The 19,426-nt window shown below is 63.6% G+C and overlaps 1 protein-coding gene across 20 annotated transcripts in view; it reads right to left on the reverse strand.

Moving 5' to 3' along the window:
* Kcnt1 (potassium sodium-activated channel subfamily T member 1) overlaps positions 1–19,426 on the reverse strand; it is a 72,163-nt gene that overhangs the window by 5,749 nt on the left and 46,988 nt on the right. For 10 of the 20 annotated variants that reach the window (XR_007104958.1, XR_007104957.1, XR_007104968.1 and 7 more), the window contains 20 exons: positions 19,251–19,415; positions 18,871–19,010; positions 17,525–17,588; positions 17,316–17,424; positions 16,735–16,843; positions 16,348–16,497; positions 15,752–15,978; positions 14,300–14,534; positions 13,045–13,150; positions 11,803–11,975; positions 11,316–11,387; positions 10,998–11,132; positions 10,512–10,623; positions 6,603–6,704; positions 6,132–6,215; positions 5,875–6,000; positions 5,592–5,612; positions 4,523–4,844; positions 3,067–3,129; positions 22–106 (listed from right to left, as the gene is read on the reverse strand). Coding sequence is in view for 7 of the 20 variants with exons in the window: in XM_047524690.1 (XP_047380646.1) it covers positions 22–106; positions 3,067–3,129; positions 4,523–4,844; positions 5,592–5,612; positions 5,875–6,000; positions 6,132–6,215; positions 6,603–6,704; positions 10,512–10,623; positions 10,998–11,132; positions 11,316–11,387; positions 11,803–11,975; positions 13,045–13,150; positions 14,300–14,534; positions 15,752–15,978; positions 16,348–16,497; positions 16,735–16,843; positions 17,316–17,424; positions 17,525–17,588; positions 18,871–19,010; positions 19,251–19,415 (2,600 nt within the window). In the remaining 13 variants the exon portion in view is untranslated. Of the gene's footprint in view, positions 1–21; positions 107–3,066; positions 3,130–4,522; positions 4,851–5,591; positions 5,613–5,874; positions 6,036–6,131; positions 6,216–6,602; positions 6,705–10,511; positions 10,624–10,997; positions 11,133–11,315; positions 11,388–11,802; positions 11,976–13,044; positions 13,151–14,299; positions 14,535–15,751; positions 15,979–16,347; positions 16,498–16,734; positions 16,844–17,315; positions 17,425–17,524; positions 17,589–18,870; positions 19,011–19,250; positions 19,416–19,426 lie in introns of those variants that run through there. The other 10 variants (XR_007104960.1, XR_007104963.1, XM_047524691.1 and 7 more) reach the window with 5 other exon arrangements.

Here is a 19,426-nt window from a genome sequence, read left to right on the forward strand (position 1 = left end):
GGGGGGCACTTGTGTACTCACACAATGTCGTTGGGCTCCAGCCTGGTGTCGGGAGGGGGGTTGATGAGGACATAGGAGAGGGTGTTCTGGTGATCGTTCATCTCGTCTGCAAAGGACAGCCAGGTGGTGTCACTACCCAGCGCCCCATCCTGGCTCTGCGGGGGCCCAGAGGAGCCAGGGGAGCTGAGCATCTTCCCAGCTGGGGCTGGTTCTCCCTGGCACTGCTGGGGACCACGCCCTAGCCCCTCCCTGCACTGAGCAGGGTCAGCTGTGAAAGGCAGCAGGGTGCTGACTCTCCCCACATCCAGACAGCTGCTTAGTTGAGCAGCCAGCCTCAGGTGGCACCTCGGCAAAGCAGGGCCCTGAGCAGAGGCACCCAGTGCACTGGCACACGTGCCTGCACATCCCCACATGCCTGCACATACCTGCACATACCTGTGTGTGCCTGGACACGCCCACACACACCTGCACAACCTTCATGTACCACAGACAATGCACACTTCTGCACACCTGTCCTCCCACCCTCCCTGAAGAGCCCTCCAAGTGCCACTGTCCCTGAGGACCTGGGCAGGACCCCACCCCTGGGTGTGCCACCCCCACACCAAAAAGTAGTGTGCAGCTCACAGGGCAGTGTGGTTCTGGAGGAGCACCTGGGCATCTCACAGGTGTCTTACACCTGACCAGCAGGGCACCCTGGCCAAATACAGCAGCAGAGGTGTCCATTAATGGCAGTGGCCCTGAATTCACTGGCCTCAGTTTACCCATCTGATGATGTTGGACAGCGCCCTACGGCTTCCAAGGACAGACAGAATGACAGTGACCCAGGACAAGGCACCCTCTGCCCAGGGCCCTCCCATTTCCTTCCTTGGCACCATCCCCTCCTCTTGGGCCCGTTGGCCATGGCCACTGAGAAAGGGACGGGCTCTGTGAAGCTGGGGAGCTGCTGGGGAGCCAGCCAGCCCCGGGGTGCAGCTTGTCTGCTCTTGGAGCCAGAGGCTTCGCAGCTGCTGCAGACACTGGGGTCAGCGCTTCCTCAGCCCTGGGCACCTGAGCAGACAGCGGGGTGCAGGCTGAGGTCGGCTGCTGGGCAGCCTCAGCCAGGAGGCCAGCTGTGCCATACATGCCATTGGGGGACAGGCCAGCTGCAGCTACGCCCATAGCCGTGTCTGTGGGACAGGCGGCCTGACTGCCCTGCATGGGGCCGGCTGCCCCAGGAGCATGGCTGTTTCTGCTCTTCCCAAAACCCATGGTTGGGGTCCCTGGGCCCTTGGTGCAGGCACTGGCCTGATTGATGTGGCTTGTGCTGGAGGCTGAGAGGGAGGCATGGTCTCCTGGGACCAAGTGCCTACCCACAGCTCTGAGGTGGGACAAGCACAGGGACAAGCAGTGTGGCAGTGGGTGACAGAGATGCACTCAGACCACAGCCATTGGCAGGGTGCCATGCTGTGATGTGCACCCAGTTGCGACTCTAGAATCAAGGGGCCACCAGAGTGCTCACCCTGCAGACCTCTGCCCAGCAGCTGCACCTTCAAGGGTGAGCCTGGGCCCCAGGCCCATTTCTCCAGGGTGTTTCTGAGACCAGCAAAGCTCAAGGCAAGGCTGAGTGGGGCCTGGCTCTGTACTTGGGGTGCTGGGTGGAGGTGGGGTTACACCAGGCTCCAGGCCAGGCAGAGAAGGCCAGGCTGTCCTGAGTTCTTACTGGCCTTGTGGGGGCAGGGAGCAGGCGCAGGTGTGGCTAGGGCGGGGTGGGGCCTCTGCTTCAGCTCCTCTGGAGTGCTGGACTCCGTCAGGCCCTCCTCCGTGTCGGGTCACCAGGGTGCTCTACCTCCTCCCTCCCTCCTGCCCCGCCTGGGCGTGCACATGTGCTCCTGCCCGCATTCCCACACCAGCCTGAGCTCACCACACCCAGCCTCTGAACTGGGGGTAGCTTTTGTGCCTCCTTCCAAGGGAGGCTGTGAGGGGGCGGGTGAGGGGAGGCTCACTCTGTCTCCTCCCTCATCCGCACACTGAGTGGCCTGGGGTCAGTGGCCACTCTGCCTCCAACAGGAGGAGACCCCTGGCTTTCCCCTCCACAGCCCCAGCGCCATCACCCTGACAAGCAGGCAGGTGATGAACAGGAACACCCGGTGAGCCTTGTGACCGTGGCAAGCCCAGGGCTGCCCAGGAGCCACGGCGTATGCAGTTAGCAGTGCGGCCCGGGTCTGGGCCTGCGGGGCCTGGTGGACGTGATGCAGGGCGTACGTAGGGGAAAGCACCACCTGGGCTCTAGCCTCTGGCCACCCAGCACCACCAGCAGCCTTGCAGACAGGTCTCGCCTGAGCTAAGGTCCACCCAGCCACCTGTGTGGAGGGGTGGCACCAGGGCAGGTCTGAGACTGCCAGAGGAAAGGGTCCAGCTGCAGACCATGGCCTGGCCTCTGCCCTGAGCCCTCGGGTGGGTGCAGGGCTGTGGGGAGTGGGGTGCCCCTCAGCACTGGAGGACCCAGATAAAAACCGAGGTATGGACCAACTTCGTCCCAACTAGGCTGGAAGAATGTCTCTCTTGGGGTCCCAGCAGGGAATGGATGCCAGCTGTCCACCTGGTTTGGGCAGTTCACAAAGCCTGTCTGCACCTGCAGCTCCGGGCAGAGCATCCCCAAATCCCCACACACATCCAGGCATTTTCCAGCCCAGGCTTCACCCAGCCTCTGTCACGAGGGCTCAGGACCCTGGCTTGGGTGGGCTCAGGGGCCTCTGACATCTCATGGAACTGGCCAAAGAGGCCACTGTGGCTGGAATGCCCAAGGCAGTTGGCAGGCTCATCCTACAGGGCAGAGCGGGATGGAGGTACTGGAATGAATCCTGAGAGCCGGGCAGGCCCGGTCCTCCTGACTGTGACCAGCACAAACCCACAGCTTCACGCAGCCCAGGGGGACGAAAAGTCCAACTGCACACTTGTGAGGCCCTGCCCAAGGTGGGGGAGCCTGGGACCCTCTCATCTCTCCTGTTCTCTGCCTGGCCCAGCCAGGGCAATGAAGGGTTGGCATGTCCCCTGTGTGGCAGTCAATGTCCACTAGAGCAGAATTACCTTGTAAATATCCCAGGTTTACCCGATTCATGACATCACTGGCTGTTAAATTTGCTACGTCCTCTACAGAATACACGGGAAAGGCACAGACAGAAACGGGGCGGGGGGCGGGTGGAGAGAGAGAGAGAGAGAGAGGTCAGCAAGCAGTGGCATGGCGGGCAGCACTGGCACAGCAAGGCAGGGGCAGCACTGCAGGCAGCTGCACGTGGGGGCCACCCACAGAGGGATGGTGGTGGTCAGCAGTGGCCACCTCGAGAGCCAGTTGATTACCAAAAAGAAACCAGCCCTCTGTGCCAAGCTCTGGTGGGTGGGCAGGGATACCAGAGGCCAAGGGGCACACAGGCAGGGCAGGCACCAGCTCTGGGGTTGGCCAGGCCAGCCTGGACTCTCCATCTGCCAGTGCATGGATGGGCCATGAGCACTGACCCCAGTATGACCTTGGTGGTCGGACCCCCAGAGACAGTCATAGCTGGCAGTGCATCCAGGGCATGGCAGAGATGGCCTCCAGTGTCCACAGGCTGGAGAAGGCACTCACAGGACACCCTGTGTCCTGAGCCCTGCTCTCCGTCTCCTCACGCCCACCCCCCACAGAGTGGCTGGAAGTTGAGGCAGCTGAGGGTGCCCGGGTGTGCACAGCCAGCATCTGACCCAGCCCAATGACCCTGGGCAACCCCTCCACTGGGAGGGGGCTCAGAGGCCCAACCTGGCAGTAGGCTCAGGAAATAGGGGGCCTGAGCAATAGGTGGGTCCCAGGTGGAGCCCGAGGGAGGCTGGAGCAGCAGGGGGCTGGGGGCAGCAATGCAGGCTAGAGCTGGGCCTTGGCGTCCCACAGAGGGAGGGGACGCGCTTCTGCCCTCTGGCCAGTGTCACCCCCAAACATGGAATAGAGTAGAGGGGGCTAGCTGCAGGAACCTGCTCAGAGATGGATGCCTAGGGGTGACCTGAAGCAGAAGTGGCGGGTGGAGGTGCCCTGGATGGACTGTTGGGTGTCTCCATGAAGACCATGTGCCCACATCTCGGGCAGGAGGCCAGGACAGGGTTGGGCACTGCCATTTCCCTGCCTTGTTTCTTTTCCCCTTGAGAATGGTCCCTGTGTTCCTGCTGCCCAGCAGGGCTGGCCTTGGTAGACCTGTCTGTCCTTAATGGAGACTTTGGGGAGACCCGTCTGGCCCACCCAACCCCACCTCACAGCCACTTCCTCCAGGCTGCAGGCCACCAAGCCCAGTCTCTTAGGGATGGGCAAAGGAGGCCCCCAGAGCAGGCGGGCCCTCCCCACGCCAGGGGAGCCCTGGCCACTACACTCCTTGCCCTCCGCTGGGCAGGGCTCTCATGGCCACAGTGAGACTAGAGCTGGCCCTGCAGTAGGGATGGGCAGGATGGCCAGGAAGGCAGCTGGATGGATGGATGGACAGGAGGCCACCCAACCCACCGCGTCCATCCTGCCCAGTGCCCTTACCGTAGCCAGTGGTGGGCAGCCCCAGGTGCTTCATGCGATTTTTGACCAGCTCGGAGAGCTCCTGGCGCTCGGAGCGCCGGTAGAGGCTGAGCCGCTGCTGGCTGACCCACTCGGCCGCGGGTGCCTTTCCCGTGTGCTTGGTGCCCCTGCGGCTCAGCTTCCGGGCCCACTGCAGGCTCTTGCGCCGCAGCAGCGGGTGCTCAGCAGGGTCGCCACCACCCATGTGGCAGCCGTGGCCGCTGCCAGGACCAGCCTGCGTGCCCCAGGGCCCTTTGACTTCCCGTGTGTCTTCACAGTCCTCCATGTTCACAGAGACCTGGGACTGGGCAGGTGGGCAGAGTGGAGCCACTTGGGGCGGCAGGGAAGGAGAGGATGGGCCCAAGGTGCCAGCGCCTTCCTTCTGCAGCCAGGGAGGGGTGTGGAGCCGTTTCCTCCTGAGCTCGAAACTGCCCAGCCTACTGACCCTGCCCCAGGTCTGGCCCTGGTCCTGTCCCCAACTTGCAGTGGCTGAGGCCAACTGCCTTATTAGCCTCTCTGGGCCCTCATCTCTATGGGTCTGGCTGAACCCTCTGGGTCCAGCATGTCCTGACTTTTTGCCACAGGATGGTGGCCCCTCCTGTGCCTCAGTTTCCCCATCTGCAGATGGGGCATAGTCCCTCTCAGTCACATCCCTGAGGAGTTAGTGAGGGCCAGAGGCAGTGTGGCAGGCTCCAGGGGGATGTGGGGCAGAAGTGGGGAAGCCACCAGGCAGCAACTGAGAGTCCAGGGGACCTGGGGGCATGGAGGTCAGGCCAGACCTTGGGAGACGCTGTGGGAACTGGCACGGGACAGCTGGGCTGGGGGAGGGGAGCACCTGGTGTCCCAACACATGGGTGACTCCCTCCACCTGCTCCCCACCTGTACAGGAGGGGGTGACTACCAAGAGCCCCTGAGCTGACCTGTGGCTGGCACGCGCTCCAGCCCCACTCCCTGCCATGTGCTCCCCAAGGCCCCAAGCAGGTGGGGCTGGCAGGACCCGCTCCATGAAGCAGAGGCCTTGACGGTCAGCAGGACAACAAGGGGCGCTCACCTGGGCTCTGAGGTCGTGAGGCTGCAAAGGAAACCAGGGCCGGCTGGGACCCCGGGTGCACCTGCCCAGCCCACCTGCAGTGCAGCTCAGCCCCTCCCCATCTGCATGGAGAACGCCAGGTCAGGGCTGCCCACCTCCTCCAGTGGCTCTCGGATGCCTCCCTGAGCTCCCGCTCCCCCCACTACCCAGAAGGAGCAACTACAGAGGTGGAGGCCACCACACCCCAAGTCCCGAGAACCAGAGATGGGATTGCATGTCTCAGGGCCTTGGGGGCTGCCCATACCTCAGAGGAGAAGACGTGGCACTCAGTCCTGTAGATGCCGATGGGGATCTCTGCGCTGGAGGAGCAGAGCTTCTGGAAGAGGCGGCCGTAGGTGCGGATCCACAGGTCATCCTCTGTGATCTTCATCTGCAATGTGCCTGAGCCCTGAGCTGGAGCAGGACCTGGCCGGTGCCCAGAGCCCCTTGCTCCGGGGCCCATAGGCAGGAGCCACCACCCACCCCTAGGTGGCGCTGCAGCCCGTCCTGGCTGGGACTTACAGCGCAGAGGTAGCCAGAGCCCGGGGTGGTGTCGAGGCCCAGCAGGAGCCTGGTGATGCTGATCATGTAGTCTTTCACAAAGGACTGTGGGGCGGAGCTGTGGTGAGGCAGGCACCAGCGCAGGCCAGCACAGGTCTGCAGTGCCCCGGCCCTCTGTGCACCACAGAAGCCCCCTGCATGGGGGCCAGCACAGAGAGGCCAGCAGAGCTGGGGAGCCGCCTTCACATTTGGTAATGCACATGGCCAAACATGCTAGGTTGGAACAGGATCAGAACCCAGAGTGCAGCCCAGGGCAGCCCCAGGAGGAACAGGCCTTGAAGATGCAGAGGTACTGCCCACCGCCCCAGGAGGGACAGGACCAGGGGTCTCCTGGGTCTGTGGGGGGTGACTCGGGAAGGCACGGTTTTCTGGCAGGGAATGGCGGACTCCCGCTGCCATCTGAGCCCTCCCTCTCCCTCCATGCCGGCTGACCTGATACAGTAGTGTGTCCAACATGCTGATGCTGAACACCCGGCCCGCGGCGAAGGGCAGGCGGAACATGAAGGCCAGGTTGGAGCCATTCTCTCGTTCCCGCTGCAGGAGGGAAGGTCCTCAGACGGGCCCCGCCCATGACCCACATGCTTAGGGCAGCCCCGGGGTCAGGGGCACATGTGTACACACGCAAGTAGTCGCTGGCCAGCGAGCCTGGGCCCCCAGTTCACACTCAGAGCAAGGGCCCTGGAGTGACCCCTGGAGCCCTGAGAAGAGAGGCCCGGGGTGTGCGGCACACCGCCTGTGCCTGCCAGACCTCCTGCCCTTGCCACCAGATCTTTTCTTCTAAGTGCTTGGCTTGAGCATGCCTGGCCAGTTCTACCACTGAGCTGCGCCCTCAGCCTGAGTCTCAGTAACTGTCCTTCAGTTTTTGTGAATGACGGGACGCTGGGCACAGGAACAAGGTATGTAGCGTGTGCCCCTGCTTGTCCCCTGGCTGTGACATTGACCATGCTCCTGGGGCACGGGAATTTCAATATAGCCACTGTGGGTGTCCCAGGCCTGCCAGGAGAAGTCACCACCAACTTAGTGGCTTAAAACAGCACAGTTCACCTCTCAAGGTCCTGGAGGTTGGGTTGAAACCCCGCGTCAGCAGGGCCTTGCTCCCTCCATAGGCTCCAGAGGCTGCTTCCCTGCCTTCTCTGTGACATGGGGCACCACATTCATTGACTCGTGGCCTCTTCTCCATCCCCAGAGCCTGCAGCATAGACTTTTCCACCTCTCTGACCTCCTCCTCCCTCCTGCGAGGACCACCCAGGACCCTACGCATCTCGAGGCGCTCAGTTAATCCCATCAGCAGTCCTTTGTGCCACAGAAGCAGACACTTGCAGGCTCTGGGATGAGGACGCGGACGTCTTCAGCTGCCTGCACCCTGGCAGGGGGTCCAGGTGGCAGGACGTCAGCAGCTGAGGGCACACTGCCTGCTGCTGCCAGACATGCTTCAAATGCAAGCAAGTGGGACGCTTCCAGAGGTGCAGATGCCCTGGAGGCCATGGCAGGCGCCCGGTGCCGGCCACCTTCCCTCCTGGGAGCCACACAGAAGGGAGCAGAAAGCAGCGGCCACTTGCACTTCCCCCTTACTCCCAGTGACCCAGAGGTGGAGACTGCTGGCAGGAGGGTGTGTGAGCCATGAAATGCAGAGGGGGATCCCAGTGAGCCAAGATCCCCGTGAGCCAAGACCCTGGTGTGCCCTTATATCTGATGCACCTAGGGCTGGACCACGGGCTGTGGAGGTGGACGGCAAGATTCCTGCCATGATTAAAAAGATGGTTTTGCTTAAATCAGAACAAAATGGGAATTAGGACAGACCCTGGCAGGTCCAGAGAGAGACCGTGAGAGAAAGGAGGCCCCTGATGTGTTCGTTCCCTTCTAGAGCCTTCTCCAGGGTTTCTGAGGAGGAATGTGCCTTTTCTGCACAGAGCCCTGCAAAGCTTGGTCCTGGAGGCACGTGTGGGTTTTAGTGGGAGCAAGTGGGTCCTAAGTCTTTCCATGATGGTGAGGATGCAGGGACACGCCACGAGACCAGCCAGGAAGCTCCAGCTGGGGGTTGCAGCGTGGGGGCCAGCGAGGGTGGCTGAAGGGCAGCTGGGAGCTGGGGCGGTGGGCACCGGCACCTGAGACCGTCCACATGCTCAGGCGCTCATTGTGACTTAAGGAGGCCCAGTGCGTCACTTAGAGCCACTGCGTCTCACAAGGCACACTCATCTCACTGCCAGAAAGAGCTTCCCCTTCTGCTTTTCGTGTGAGGCGTAAGGTGAGTCCAGCACGCCACGGTCCAGATAGCATGCCCATGGGGTATCCGGGGACCCCATCTGCAGCTCCCGCTCTCCTCCACGCTTGCTGCACCGATGGGGCTATGATAGCAGCAGGCACATTCCTACTAGCATAGCCATCGTCAATTTCTCCTAACCCAGGGTCTCCTGCTGCCCACGGGCCCAGTCTGAAGCCTCTAGGAGCTCCGTGTGTCTGAGGTGGCAGAGACCTGCCTGGGACCCAAGGCCAAACTTGTCCTGGCAGAGAAGCAAGGGCCCTGGTGCATCCCACAGGCACTCACCAGGGAGAGGCTTTGGCTGCGATCCACTGTCTCTGGGCAGCAGTTGACCCTCAGTGGCCTGAGCCCCCCAGGACCTCCATGCCTCATGGACCCCAACCTGCTGTCAGCACAAAGGACACAGGGCTGCTTCCTGAGGACTCTGAGGTCACACACAATGGTGTCCTGGCTCCCCAACTGGTCCGTGTCACCCGTCAGGGAACCACTGCCCTGGATGGGGTTGGCTGGGTCAGGCTCCAGGAGGAGGCTCAGCACGGGCGACGTCTGCCACAGCTAGCAGGGCAGTGCAGTCGGCGAGACCTGACCTACTTCTGGCTTGCCATGAAGCACGGGAAGCACAAGGCCACGAGGAGCTGGGCTGGTCCCAGCAGGGATGGTGAGCAAAGGCAGCTCCTGCAAGACTGGTCAGGCCCTGCCCAATTTGCACCTGGCTGCTGCCCCGTCACACTGTGTTCCTAGCGCTAAGAATCCTGAGCCTGGGGAAGCAGTGGGTGCAGAATCTCAGAGCTTCTGAGGCAAACCTTGGGCTCCCAGGGTGTGACTGCCCTCCATGAACTTCCCCTGGGGCATGGATGCTGAGCCCTGCCGCAGGGAGAGCGCCTGCGGGCCAGGTGCCGGATACCGCAGAGTCCAGGGGACTGGGTGAGCCTCCTGTTGCAGGACCGCTCTGTCAGCCTGGGGGCTGTCCACTGCCCACCTGACATCCTCTCCCTTCTCTGGTACAGTGAGAACCCAAGGTTCCTGTGGGCCTCTGAGTCTGCAGCCAGGTGCAGCCCACTTGTGTTGTCCATTCAGGTTCAGGCAACAAAGCTATGTCCATGTGCAGTGAGCCCTTGTCCCTTCTGCCTGGTGTTGATGGCCAGGCCTGGCTCAGATGGGCCGCAGCTTGCAGGTCTTCCTGGGTCAGCCACACAGGCTCCCTGCAGTTCTCCAGAAAGGACAGTGGCCCAGACTGGTGGGCTCAGGGTTTGCACAGAACAGTAACATCAATGGCTTCAGACCTAGGTGGCTATGGCCTCCAGATGCCCCCTTGCCCACTCCCTGGCCTCCAGCTGCCTCACCCTAACTGACCTGTGAGGACAGGTATGCTGCCACTAGCCTGCAGTGTTTCATGTTCCTGGCAAATTCCTGTGTCTTCCCTGATGGGTGGGTCCCTGTGTCCCTGGGTCTCACACCTGACCGCACCTGATATCCTCCATGGATCCCAAAGGTGAAGGTGGGAGGAAGTTGGGTCCAGCTCTGCCACCTGCTCTGTCCACTGTGGGACCCCAGGCAGGTTCCTTCCCCTCTCTGAGTCCCCATATGCCAGGCCCTGACCAGTCCTAGGACCTCTATGCCATGTAAGGCTACAAACTGAGACCAGGACAGAGAGTCCAGGGCTGCATCCTAAGAGCTTCACAGCCCTGAGGCCACACTCAGTGATGTCCCGGCCTCCCCAGCTGGACCACCTGAGGGACCCAGGCCCATTCACTGTCCTGATGGACAGTGGGCCTACAGTCCGGTGTGGGGCTCAGGTGGTCCACCCACTCAGAGGGCTCCTTGTGGGGGCTGCAGCTGCACTGGCCATCCCAAGACAGACAGTCTGGGCTCTGGATGGCCAGGGCCAGCAGGCGCTCTGGGAGGTGGGCCTGTGGGGTCCTGTTCCAGGATCGAGAGTCTTCAGCTGTGCTGAGGCCCTGGCCTCCTAAGCACGCACAAGGCAGGGGCCTGGGCTTCATGGCTGCCGGCCTCCGCCCCTTCCTCCTGATCTCTCCAGACTCCTGAGTTGAGGGCCGGCACTCTGGGCAGGGGCTGCTCACCTTTTCAAGTTTGGAAAGAGCCAGAGAATAGCTGTCCTTGGCACGGAACTGCATGAAGCGCATGTTGGAAGGGTGGGTGAGCTCCGTGGTGATGCTGAGGCTGGGGAAGAGCCTGGGGAGGAGAGGGTAGGTGAGCCTGGCCAGGGGGACGGGGGGAGAGGGCAGGTGAGCCTGGCCAGGGGGAGGGGGGAGAGGGCAGGTGAGCCTGGCCAGGGGGACGGGGGGAGAGGGCAGGTGAGCCTGGCCAGGGGGAGGGGGGAGAGGGCAGGTGAGCCTGGCCAGGGTGACAGGGGGAGGATGGGGCAGGTGAGCCTGGCCAGAGGGAGGGGCTCAGGGGTCTGTGGTCTGCCATGGTCAGTTATGGGGCTCAGAAGGCTTGTGGTCAGGTGTGGGGTTCTGGGGGCCCTTGGTCTGTCTTGGGCAGCGGTGGGGCTCAGGGGTCTGTGGCCAGGCCCTGGGGTCAGCCGTGGCTGGGCCAACCCTCACCGGAACATGGTCTGCACGTTGACGATGGTCTTGGCGTCGGCCATGTAGTCCTCCTCTGCGCTCATGGTGCTCTCCTTGTCCACCACCACCAGGTTGTCCGCGTAGATGATGCCGCACTGCAGCAGGCTGTCCAGGCTGGGGCGGGCAAGGAGCCACATGGCCCAGGGACCCAGTCTGCACACCCCTCCCCGGGTCCCCTGGGCCTCCGACCCTCCCCTGCCCCGCCATGGGGGCCGCCGGGGGCACCACCTCGGGAGACGGGTGAGGGAGCGGGATGCAGCTGTGCCACGGCCCAGCCCTGGCTGCCCAGAGCCTTACTTGTCCACGGAGCCCTCCATGTAGTAGACCATAGGGAAGCAGCAGATGGCCTCCAGAAAGTGGTGGTCAGGCCTGGGGGGACAACAGAACCTGTGGGCGCCATCCGCTCCGTGGCCTACCCTGCCCGCACCCGCAGAGCAGGGACCCCCAGAACTGTAGCCCATTGGCCCTGGGAGGCCTTTAGGGCGTGAAGGGCTGTTCTTTGTTTTACCCCAGGGGAACATGAGACTGGGGGCAGGACTTGCCCAGGCCAGACAGCCAGGACCAGCCCTGGGCTCCAGCTGCCAGGTCCCCGGGTGAAAGGAGCCGCGGGGAGTGAGAGCCGTCGGCCCCGACACTGGAACTCAGTCATGGGGACGGGGGGGTGAACAGACCCGAGAAACTAGGAGGGGGGAGACGGGGGAGGAGACACGGAAGTAAGACAGGAGGAAGGGGGACCAGCTGCAGGCCGGAGGGCACCCTCCGCGGGCCGGCGGGCGGCGCTCACTTGTTGTCCAGCAGCAGCACGATCGGGTTGAGCTCCTTGCGGGACCGGTAGTAGGCCCGCAGGGGCACGATGAAGTTGTACAGCCCGTTGCCGGCGGTCTCGGCGGAGACGATGATGAGCTTGTTCTTGAACCCGTAGGCCTTCGCGTCCTCGTAGCTGTTGTGTTTGCAGCCCTGGGGAGGGCCAGAGCCAGCTGCCACCCTGCCACCCGCGTGGAGTCACTGCCAGGCCAGACGACCTAGCAAGGCGTCCACCCATCAGCCCGCATCCCCCCGGGGCCCACCGCAGCCCCGGACTTCTAGTCCATCAGCGGCCACAGCTGTGCCCACGGGGCATGCCCCCAAGAGCAGAGCTGGGCTCGGGCCAGGGCAGGCGGTCCGTGTGACACAGGGGTCAGCTCCCAGCTGCAGGTGCAGATGTGCAGGCACCGTGTGCACACTCACATTTCCTGGCTCCCCCTAGGAGGCGCGAAGCCGGCTGCCTGGCTCAGGCACCTGACGCCATTCCCAAAACCCTTCCCACTACGAGCAGTCAGCCTCCAAACAGGTGCCCAGCTCCAGGACAGGCTGGGGCATCTTGGCAAGCATGGCACTGCTGGAGGAGGGTGGCTTGGGGAGGGCCCCTGGAAAGCACCCTGGGGGTGAGGACAGGTGACGTGTGAGGACCACAGGTTCCAGCCCCAGGGAGAACAGAAGGCCACACACCACACCAACACACGAGAGAAGGGAAATGCACGGGGGACGCCATCTTCCCAGCAGAATATAACAAAAGCCACAACAAGGGCCTGGGGCCTGGACCGCCAGCGTGGAGGCCAAGAGAGTGTGGAACTCACGGCCCTCCCATGCCTCCCCACGGGGCCTCACCAGGGGGAAGCAGCTTCCCAGCGGACCAATGTGGCCAGTGGTGTGGCCAGCTGAGGCCCCCGGGCCCGAGCGAAGGCTGAAGGCCCGAGTGCATCTCAGCACATCAGAGTGGACGCTGTGCCAGTCCAAATCCTGCCCGGCTCTGGCGACAGGGCGCGTCACCGGGTGGCTCTCACGCTGCAGAAGCAGGGACTTCTCCAGGAAAAGTGCCTCTTAGGACTCGGAGGCCGAGAGCCAGACAGGTGGGGCGGAGGCCGGAGAGGCGGGAGGGTCCCTTCTTGCCCTGCCGCGTGCCCGAGTCAGCAGCTGCCTGGGAGCGCGAGTTGGGAGGGGAGCAGAGCCGGCACTGGCGCAGGGCCTGGCTGGCGGGCGGCCTCACCTTGTCCAGACGCAGGCAGCAGAAGGGCGCCTTCACAGGCAGGAGGTGGCACAGCGTGGGGGAGCTGCCGATGTAGGGCGAGCTGGGGGGGTAGCCCTTCACGTACCTGGGTGGAGACGGCCCTCAGCGGGGCTCTGGGGCCACCCTGGGGCCACCCCTGTTGGGGACTCGAGGGCATCCACTCCATCCTGGTCACCCACGGCCAGCCAAGGGGGCCTGCTCTGCTCTAGATCTTCTGCACCTGGAGCCTGGCCTCTGGCCATAGCAAGACCCAGCCAGTCCAGCAGCCACATGACCTCGAGGGCCTGTCCCTGCCTCATGGGTCAGGAGCCCCAGGCCAGGGCCCCCACCAATGTCCTGGGGTGACTCAAGACAAAGGTGGGTGTGGAGGGGCCCTCTCAGCTATTCCCCCACCCAGGGTCACCTTTCCGGGCAGCTCCAGGACTCCCCAGTGGTCAGACCTCCAGGGTGGGGCAGGAGGGTAGCCTGTGCCCTGAGACCCCTCTTCTCACATGCCTGGGTCTGGCCACCCATTATGCTCCTTGACACCCCAGCACCTTGGCCAGTGGGCAGACAGTGGGGCCTTGAGCCCTGCCTCACTGGTTTCCCCTCATCCCTGTCCAGCAGCGCCCAGCACACAGGCTTCCCCTAGCTGCCCACCACGGCCGTCTCGCTCCACCCCTGGTGCCTCCAGAAGACAGTCTCAGGGGCCAGCTTGCCTCTGCCCTGCCCTGTGGGGTTGCAGAATGGCTCCCTGGCAGCCATACACCATGACCCTGGTAGTGGGCACCCCCTGTCTCCTGGTTGAGGCCAGGGCCAAGTTCCTGAGGACTGACTGGGACTCTACTGACCCCAAGCAGGAGGCCCTGCCCTGCAGTTCTGTGAGGGCCGACCAGTGTGAGGTGCATGATGCTGTGGATGCTGCCTGGCTCCCCCGGCTTGTGGGGAGATGGAGAGCAGAGAGCAGTGGCACAGCTGCTGTGGGTCCTGCTCGGGGGTGGCCTGCCTCTGTGAGCCCCCAGGAGGGGACCCACCCCATTCAGCGCCGACCCCCAACCCTGCCTGAGAAGGGGCACAGACCCACAGACCCGTCAGCATGCTGCTGCTCAGGGAGCTGCTGGCCCAGGGCTTTGCGTGCAGGTGGAGGTGAGGCGCCCCGCTGCCGTTGCCATGCCACCGCCATGCCAGGCTCCCGCGTGGCCTGGGCTCCCCAAGCACGCCCACCCACCGAGCTCAGCCCTGCCGCAGCACTCACTCAACCACGGAGAGCCCCTCGTCATCTGAGGGCGTCACCTCGTCCTCCGACTGGTCACTCAGCAGGTCGCAGGGCAGCAGGGCGGAGCTGTCTGCCAGCTCCAGGACGGGTGCTATGCTGGGCCGCCGGCTGCCCGAGCCGTTCTCCGTGGGCACCGTCAGCCTGCCGCCCCCACCGCCCCCACCGCTCTGTGACGGCCGGCACTCTGTGTTCTGTAGGTCCATGGCCACCGTCCCTGGAGAGAGTGGTTGAGCTAGGCTGGTGGCCCCTGCCCACCTTGCTGCCAGAGCTGCCTCAGGGTCCCTGGCTCACGTCCTGACTCCTGTTCTCCAGCTGCGTGGCCTTGGGAGTCTCAGCACCTGCTGAGCCTTGGTTTTGCTCTGGACAAGCAGGACAATGGCCTTCTGGGTGTGGTAGCCCTGGGTGCCCCAGGTCTCAGATGGCACCACCCAGGTAGCTGCTGTAGCCCCAATGCTGGCAGCCTGAGGGTGGGGGCTCTTGGGAGCCCAAGAGCCTGGCAGCTGGCCATTCTGCTTTGAGGACCAGCCTGGTGGGGCTGCGGGTCACAGGGGAGCAGCAGGACCAGAGTACCTACTGGACTCTGTGGGGGCTGGGGTTTGCCCAGGATGTGGCCCAGGGTGCAGGGGCGGCCCAAGTCACCATGGCTTCCTGGAAGCCACCAGGGAATAACAGGCACATGCCAGTGGAGGAGAGGCTGGGCAGAGCAGACCCGTCTCCCAGGTCCTTCAGCAGGCCTGGCCTTACCAACAGGAAGAGCAGCCTCCAGGCCTGGTGTCACGGAGACTGTGCGCCACACTGACCCATAGCACAGAGTCGAGACCGTACGCCAACGCCCCAGGTCAGGTATGCACGAGGCACTTGATCGTGTCAGCGTGTCACTGCAGTCATTCCCAGGCCAGCCCGGCACGAGAGCGGCAGTGCCCTGGCCTAGTCCAGGGGAGTGGCCTGGGTGGCTTCCTAGCCTGTTCCTGCTCCCTAGTCCCCCAGTTGGCCTGGCTGGAGGGCCCACACCTGTCTCAGGTGTCCTCAGAGCCCTGGGCCTACACCTGCAGGAGGCCGATGGGCCTGACCTCAGGCTCATGAAGTCCCAGGGTAGAAACCTGAAGGCCAAAGCCCTTGTTAGTTCCGACACTGTCCAGCTGGCTCCCAGCCCCCGTGGGCATCAGGGTCTTGGCCTATTCAAGGGCTGTGTGGAAATGAAACCCTCTGGACCGATGGGACTGCCAGGGACCAGGATGGCCAGCTGGCCTACACCCCAGTGACCCCTGACCAAGGCGGCTCACTGGGTGGGTGCTCAGACACCCTGACCATGGCCGATGCAGGCCCTCAGGGGTGGGGGGGACACCTCCATTTGGCAAAGTCAAACACTGAAGCCCAGTCACCTTGCCCAAGTCAGTGCAGGCCAAGGAAGAGCTGGGTCTGGGGGCTTACCCATGGAGGCGATGATGCTGTGCACCGGCAGGCGGGAGGGCCCCTCATAGAGGCCCTGCCCCTTCTTCTGCTTCTCCTCCTGCTTGAAGATGAAGGCCGAGTTCTCCTCCTTGGTGATATTGATGTAGAAGCAGGTGTCGGAGGCAACCAGGATGTGACGGGGCCCTGGGTTTAGCAGGATGCTCCTGTCCTCCTCACGTTTCAGCCCAATGAGGCACACACCGTACCTGGGCAGAGGGCCTGCAGCTCCACAGGCTGCCCCACACCTGCCCCTGCCCCCTGCTCTTCCTTTGGCCATCTGATGTGAAATGCCTCCTGGGCTCCTGCCCAGCTTCCTTGGGGCCCAGGGCTCAGGGAACCCACTTGGGGTCAGGGTCCTCTACCACACTCTCCCTTCATGTGACAGGGAACCAGTGACCCTGGGGTCAGCCTCATGAGAGCCGGATGAGCAATCCTGAGGCCCTGGCCGGCTGTCCTTGCCAGGTGGCCATGGCCAGGATGCCACACCTCCGGAGTCGCTGTGCCCGCGCTGCCCCAGGGTTCCGGCCACCCTGCCCTGGGCCCAGGTGGAGGATAAGGCGGGCGGGCGGGCGTACTTCTTGTGTGCGTGGAAAGCCGCGTAGGTGAAGCTCTTGCCCTGGTACTCGCGGAAGAACTTGCTGTCGCCCATGCGGATGTGGTAGACCTCGTTGCCTGAGCAGCGCCCATACATGCGCTGCCACTGCTCCGGTGACTCCTGTCCTTCCCTGCCGGCCACAGTTGGCAGAGACCGTCACCCTCGGCCAGGGCCGCCCTCCTGCCCAGTCGGGGCTGCTTCCCGGGCTGCCCCCTCCCGGAGTGGAGTCGGAGGTGTGCGGAATGCGCCCTCCTCCGGGAAGCCCCGCCCAGGGGAGCCCCGCCCACAGGGGAGCCCCGCCCCACGCGGGCCCTGCCTTGTCTCCCTGGGCGGCTGGGGCCTGGCTTCGGCCCTGCGGGGCACTCACTGGCCGCGGGACGTGTGCACCAGCAGGGTGATGAGGGTGGAGGTGGCCGGGCAGATGCAGTTCAGGGCCAGCATGGCGTACTTGCACTCTTCCTCGCACACCACGTGGTCTGCAGGAAGCAGAGTCCACGTTCCTGCCCAGCCCCCAGACCCATCTGCACCGCACACCCCTGCTCAGCTTTGCTTCCAGCCCTCCCCAGAAGCTCTGCACGCCCAGCGGCCCAGCCTTGACTGACACTGCATCTGTCTTCCTGCTTTGCTGAGAGCTCCAAGGCTGGGTAGGGCCCTCACCTGTCCCCCAGGCTGCCGGTCAAGGGCCCCCCTCACCAGTCCCCTGGTGCCCATCAAGGCCCCCCTCCCCCAGGGGGTCTGGCATGGGTCCTGCCCATGCTCCTGCCCCTGTCCCAGCCCTCCCTGATCTTGCACCCCAGCCAGATCATCTAAAAAGTCGGGACCCACATGGGCTCCCCTCCTGGGTTGCAAGGAAGGAGAGTCCGCTGCCCCTCGGGCCCCTCCTTGCTCCCGTGGGTGGTGCTCCAGCCCCTGCCCTCCTAGGCATGCACTGCAGGGCTCCAGACACACCAGCAAACTTGACATGAAACTTGTTCTCAGGCTTGAGGATCTGGACGTAGAGGGGGCAGTTGGGTGCAAAGTCCTTCACGGCCCAGGCCCGTAGAATGGTCTGGTGGTCCTGGGGGAGGTATGTTCAGAGTTGGAGTGCCCCGTAGTGAGTGGGGGGTGGCTGCAGGCTGGGAGGGGTCCACCCCCGCCTTGGCCATGGCCTCACTCACTGCGGCTGTGCGGTCCACCTCGTTCCGGCTGCTCAGGATGAAGCAGGCCTCCCCATTGTCCATCCTACAAAGTATCAACTGCTAGTGTGGCCAGGGAGCAGTTCAGAGAGGAGGCTGGGCAGGCTCCTGCTCAGATGGTCAGCCTGGTCCCAGCAGTGCCCCACTCCTGGGCCTCCCCGCCTCCCTGGCCTCTCCCCAGCACATCCTGGGCCTGGTCAGTATGCCTGGACACCCTCAGGAGTGTTCAAGCTTGGACCCTGGACATGTCTCAGAAGCCAAATGGCATGTGCTAGAGACTCCAGTGGACCAGTGGGGGCACCTGGCTCTTCTAGGCCATGGCCTAATGGGGCGTGTGAAGAACTCTGAGCCTTGACCTGCCTGATCTGTGTGCTCTGGACTCAGCTCCAGCTGTCAGGGGCGGGCAGGGGTGTCCCCACTGAGATGCCACCTCCCTGTGTGCTAGCAACCTGAGCCCCGGCCCAGCTGAGCTGACCCAGGGTATTCAGCATCTGCAGCCCATCCCTGTGCTGTCAAATAGGGCTGGACAGGGCCACAGAAGCACTTGGGGGCAGGGACCCCATCTCCTCCTCTTGGCCACACTGTGGTCCTGGGTGACATATCCAACCTCTGGTTTCCCAAGAGCTCAGCTGCAGAAATAAGTCAGCTGGCCTGAGAACCAGTCAAATAAACTGTCCTCTTCCTCCACCCCACCCCTGCTTGGCCGACACTTCCTCTCCCCACCCGGGGCCTGGAGCTAGACACAGACTTGTAGGGTATGGATGGGACCACAAGGAGCTGTGACCCTCAGTGACTGGGGCCCTAGCTTAGGACACAGGCTTGGGAGATGAGGGAGCCTGGGCCAGGTGTCCTGCCTGCCCTCAGCCCTGTAAGCCCCACAGATGGACATGGGAGGCTCCTGGAACAGGAAGCGGGCACGAGAGCTTTGGGGAGAACCCAGAAAGTGCGCTAGCACATCCTGGAACGTTCTGTGGTGTGCCACATTTGTCACCTCGAGTCACTCTGCCAACTTGTCTTTAAAGCAAGATCCGCCCTCAGCCCTCGTGACTCCCCACTGACTCCAGCAGCCAGCTCTCCCGCCCCTGGTCTATTCTGAGCTCCTAGAACTCTGAAGAGAATTCCCAGACTGCGTGGGGGCACGGGGCTCCTGAAGCTGGGCCTGCCAGGCACAGGGAGAGAGGCACCCAGTGTGGGAAGGGTCCCACTGACCTGGTGGTGGCACTGAGCTGCAGCTGCCCAACGCCCATACCCATCCGGGCTGCTCCCCCTGGGGACACACCCACCCGTTGGCTCCCACACCCACTGTGCCCACTCTGGCTGGCACTCACTTGGCTCGCATGAGGTCCTGGTCCTTGAGGGCAGAGCCCTGGAGGTAGATGACCCGCTGAGACCACAGGGGGATCTGTAGGACCCTGCGCACCTGGACATCCATCTCAGTGGGGCAAAGGATGACCACGTAGTAGTCCTGCTGGCCAGGCGTGGATCAGCCTCTGAGTGGGCTCCTGCCACCGCCAGCCCACCTGCCTTCCTGGGTGCTGTCTCATCCAGCACCTCGAAGGACCCCTGCGGACCCTCCCAGAGTGCAGGCTGCCTGCCCCGCTGGGCAGGGAAACTGAGGTCTAGGTCTCAGGGTCACGCCTGGGCTCAAGGCAGTCCTGGAAAGGGGCAGGAAGACCCCGAGGCCGGGGAGGACACCTGCTGGCCTCACCTGGAGCCGGGGGTGGGCGTAGAACTCGTTCAGGAAGTCCATGAGCAGGTCGATCTTGAGGGAGCTGACGCACAGCACCACGTGCTTCTCCGTCTGGGCTCGGTGGCGGCTGTAGTTGCCCCCGGACTTCTGCCGCTCCATCCAGAGGTAGACAAGCTCTTCAAACTGAAGGGAGA

The sequence above is a fragment of the Sciurus carolinensis genome, chromosome 14 (genome assembly GCF_902686445.1).
Source record: "Sciurus carolinensis chromosome 14, mSciCar1.2, whole genome shotgun sequence".
Taxonomy (NCBI): domain Eukaryota; kingdom Metazoa; phylum Chordata; class Mammalia; order Rodentia; family Sciuridae; genus Sciurus; species Sciurus carolinensis.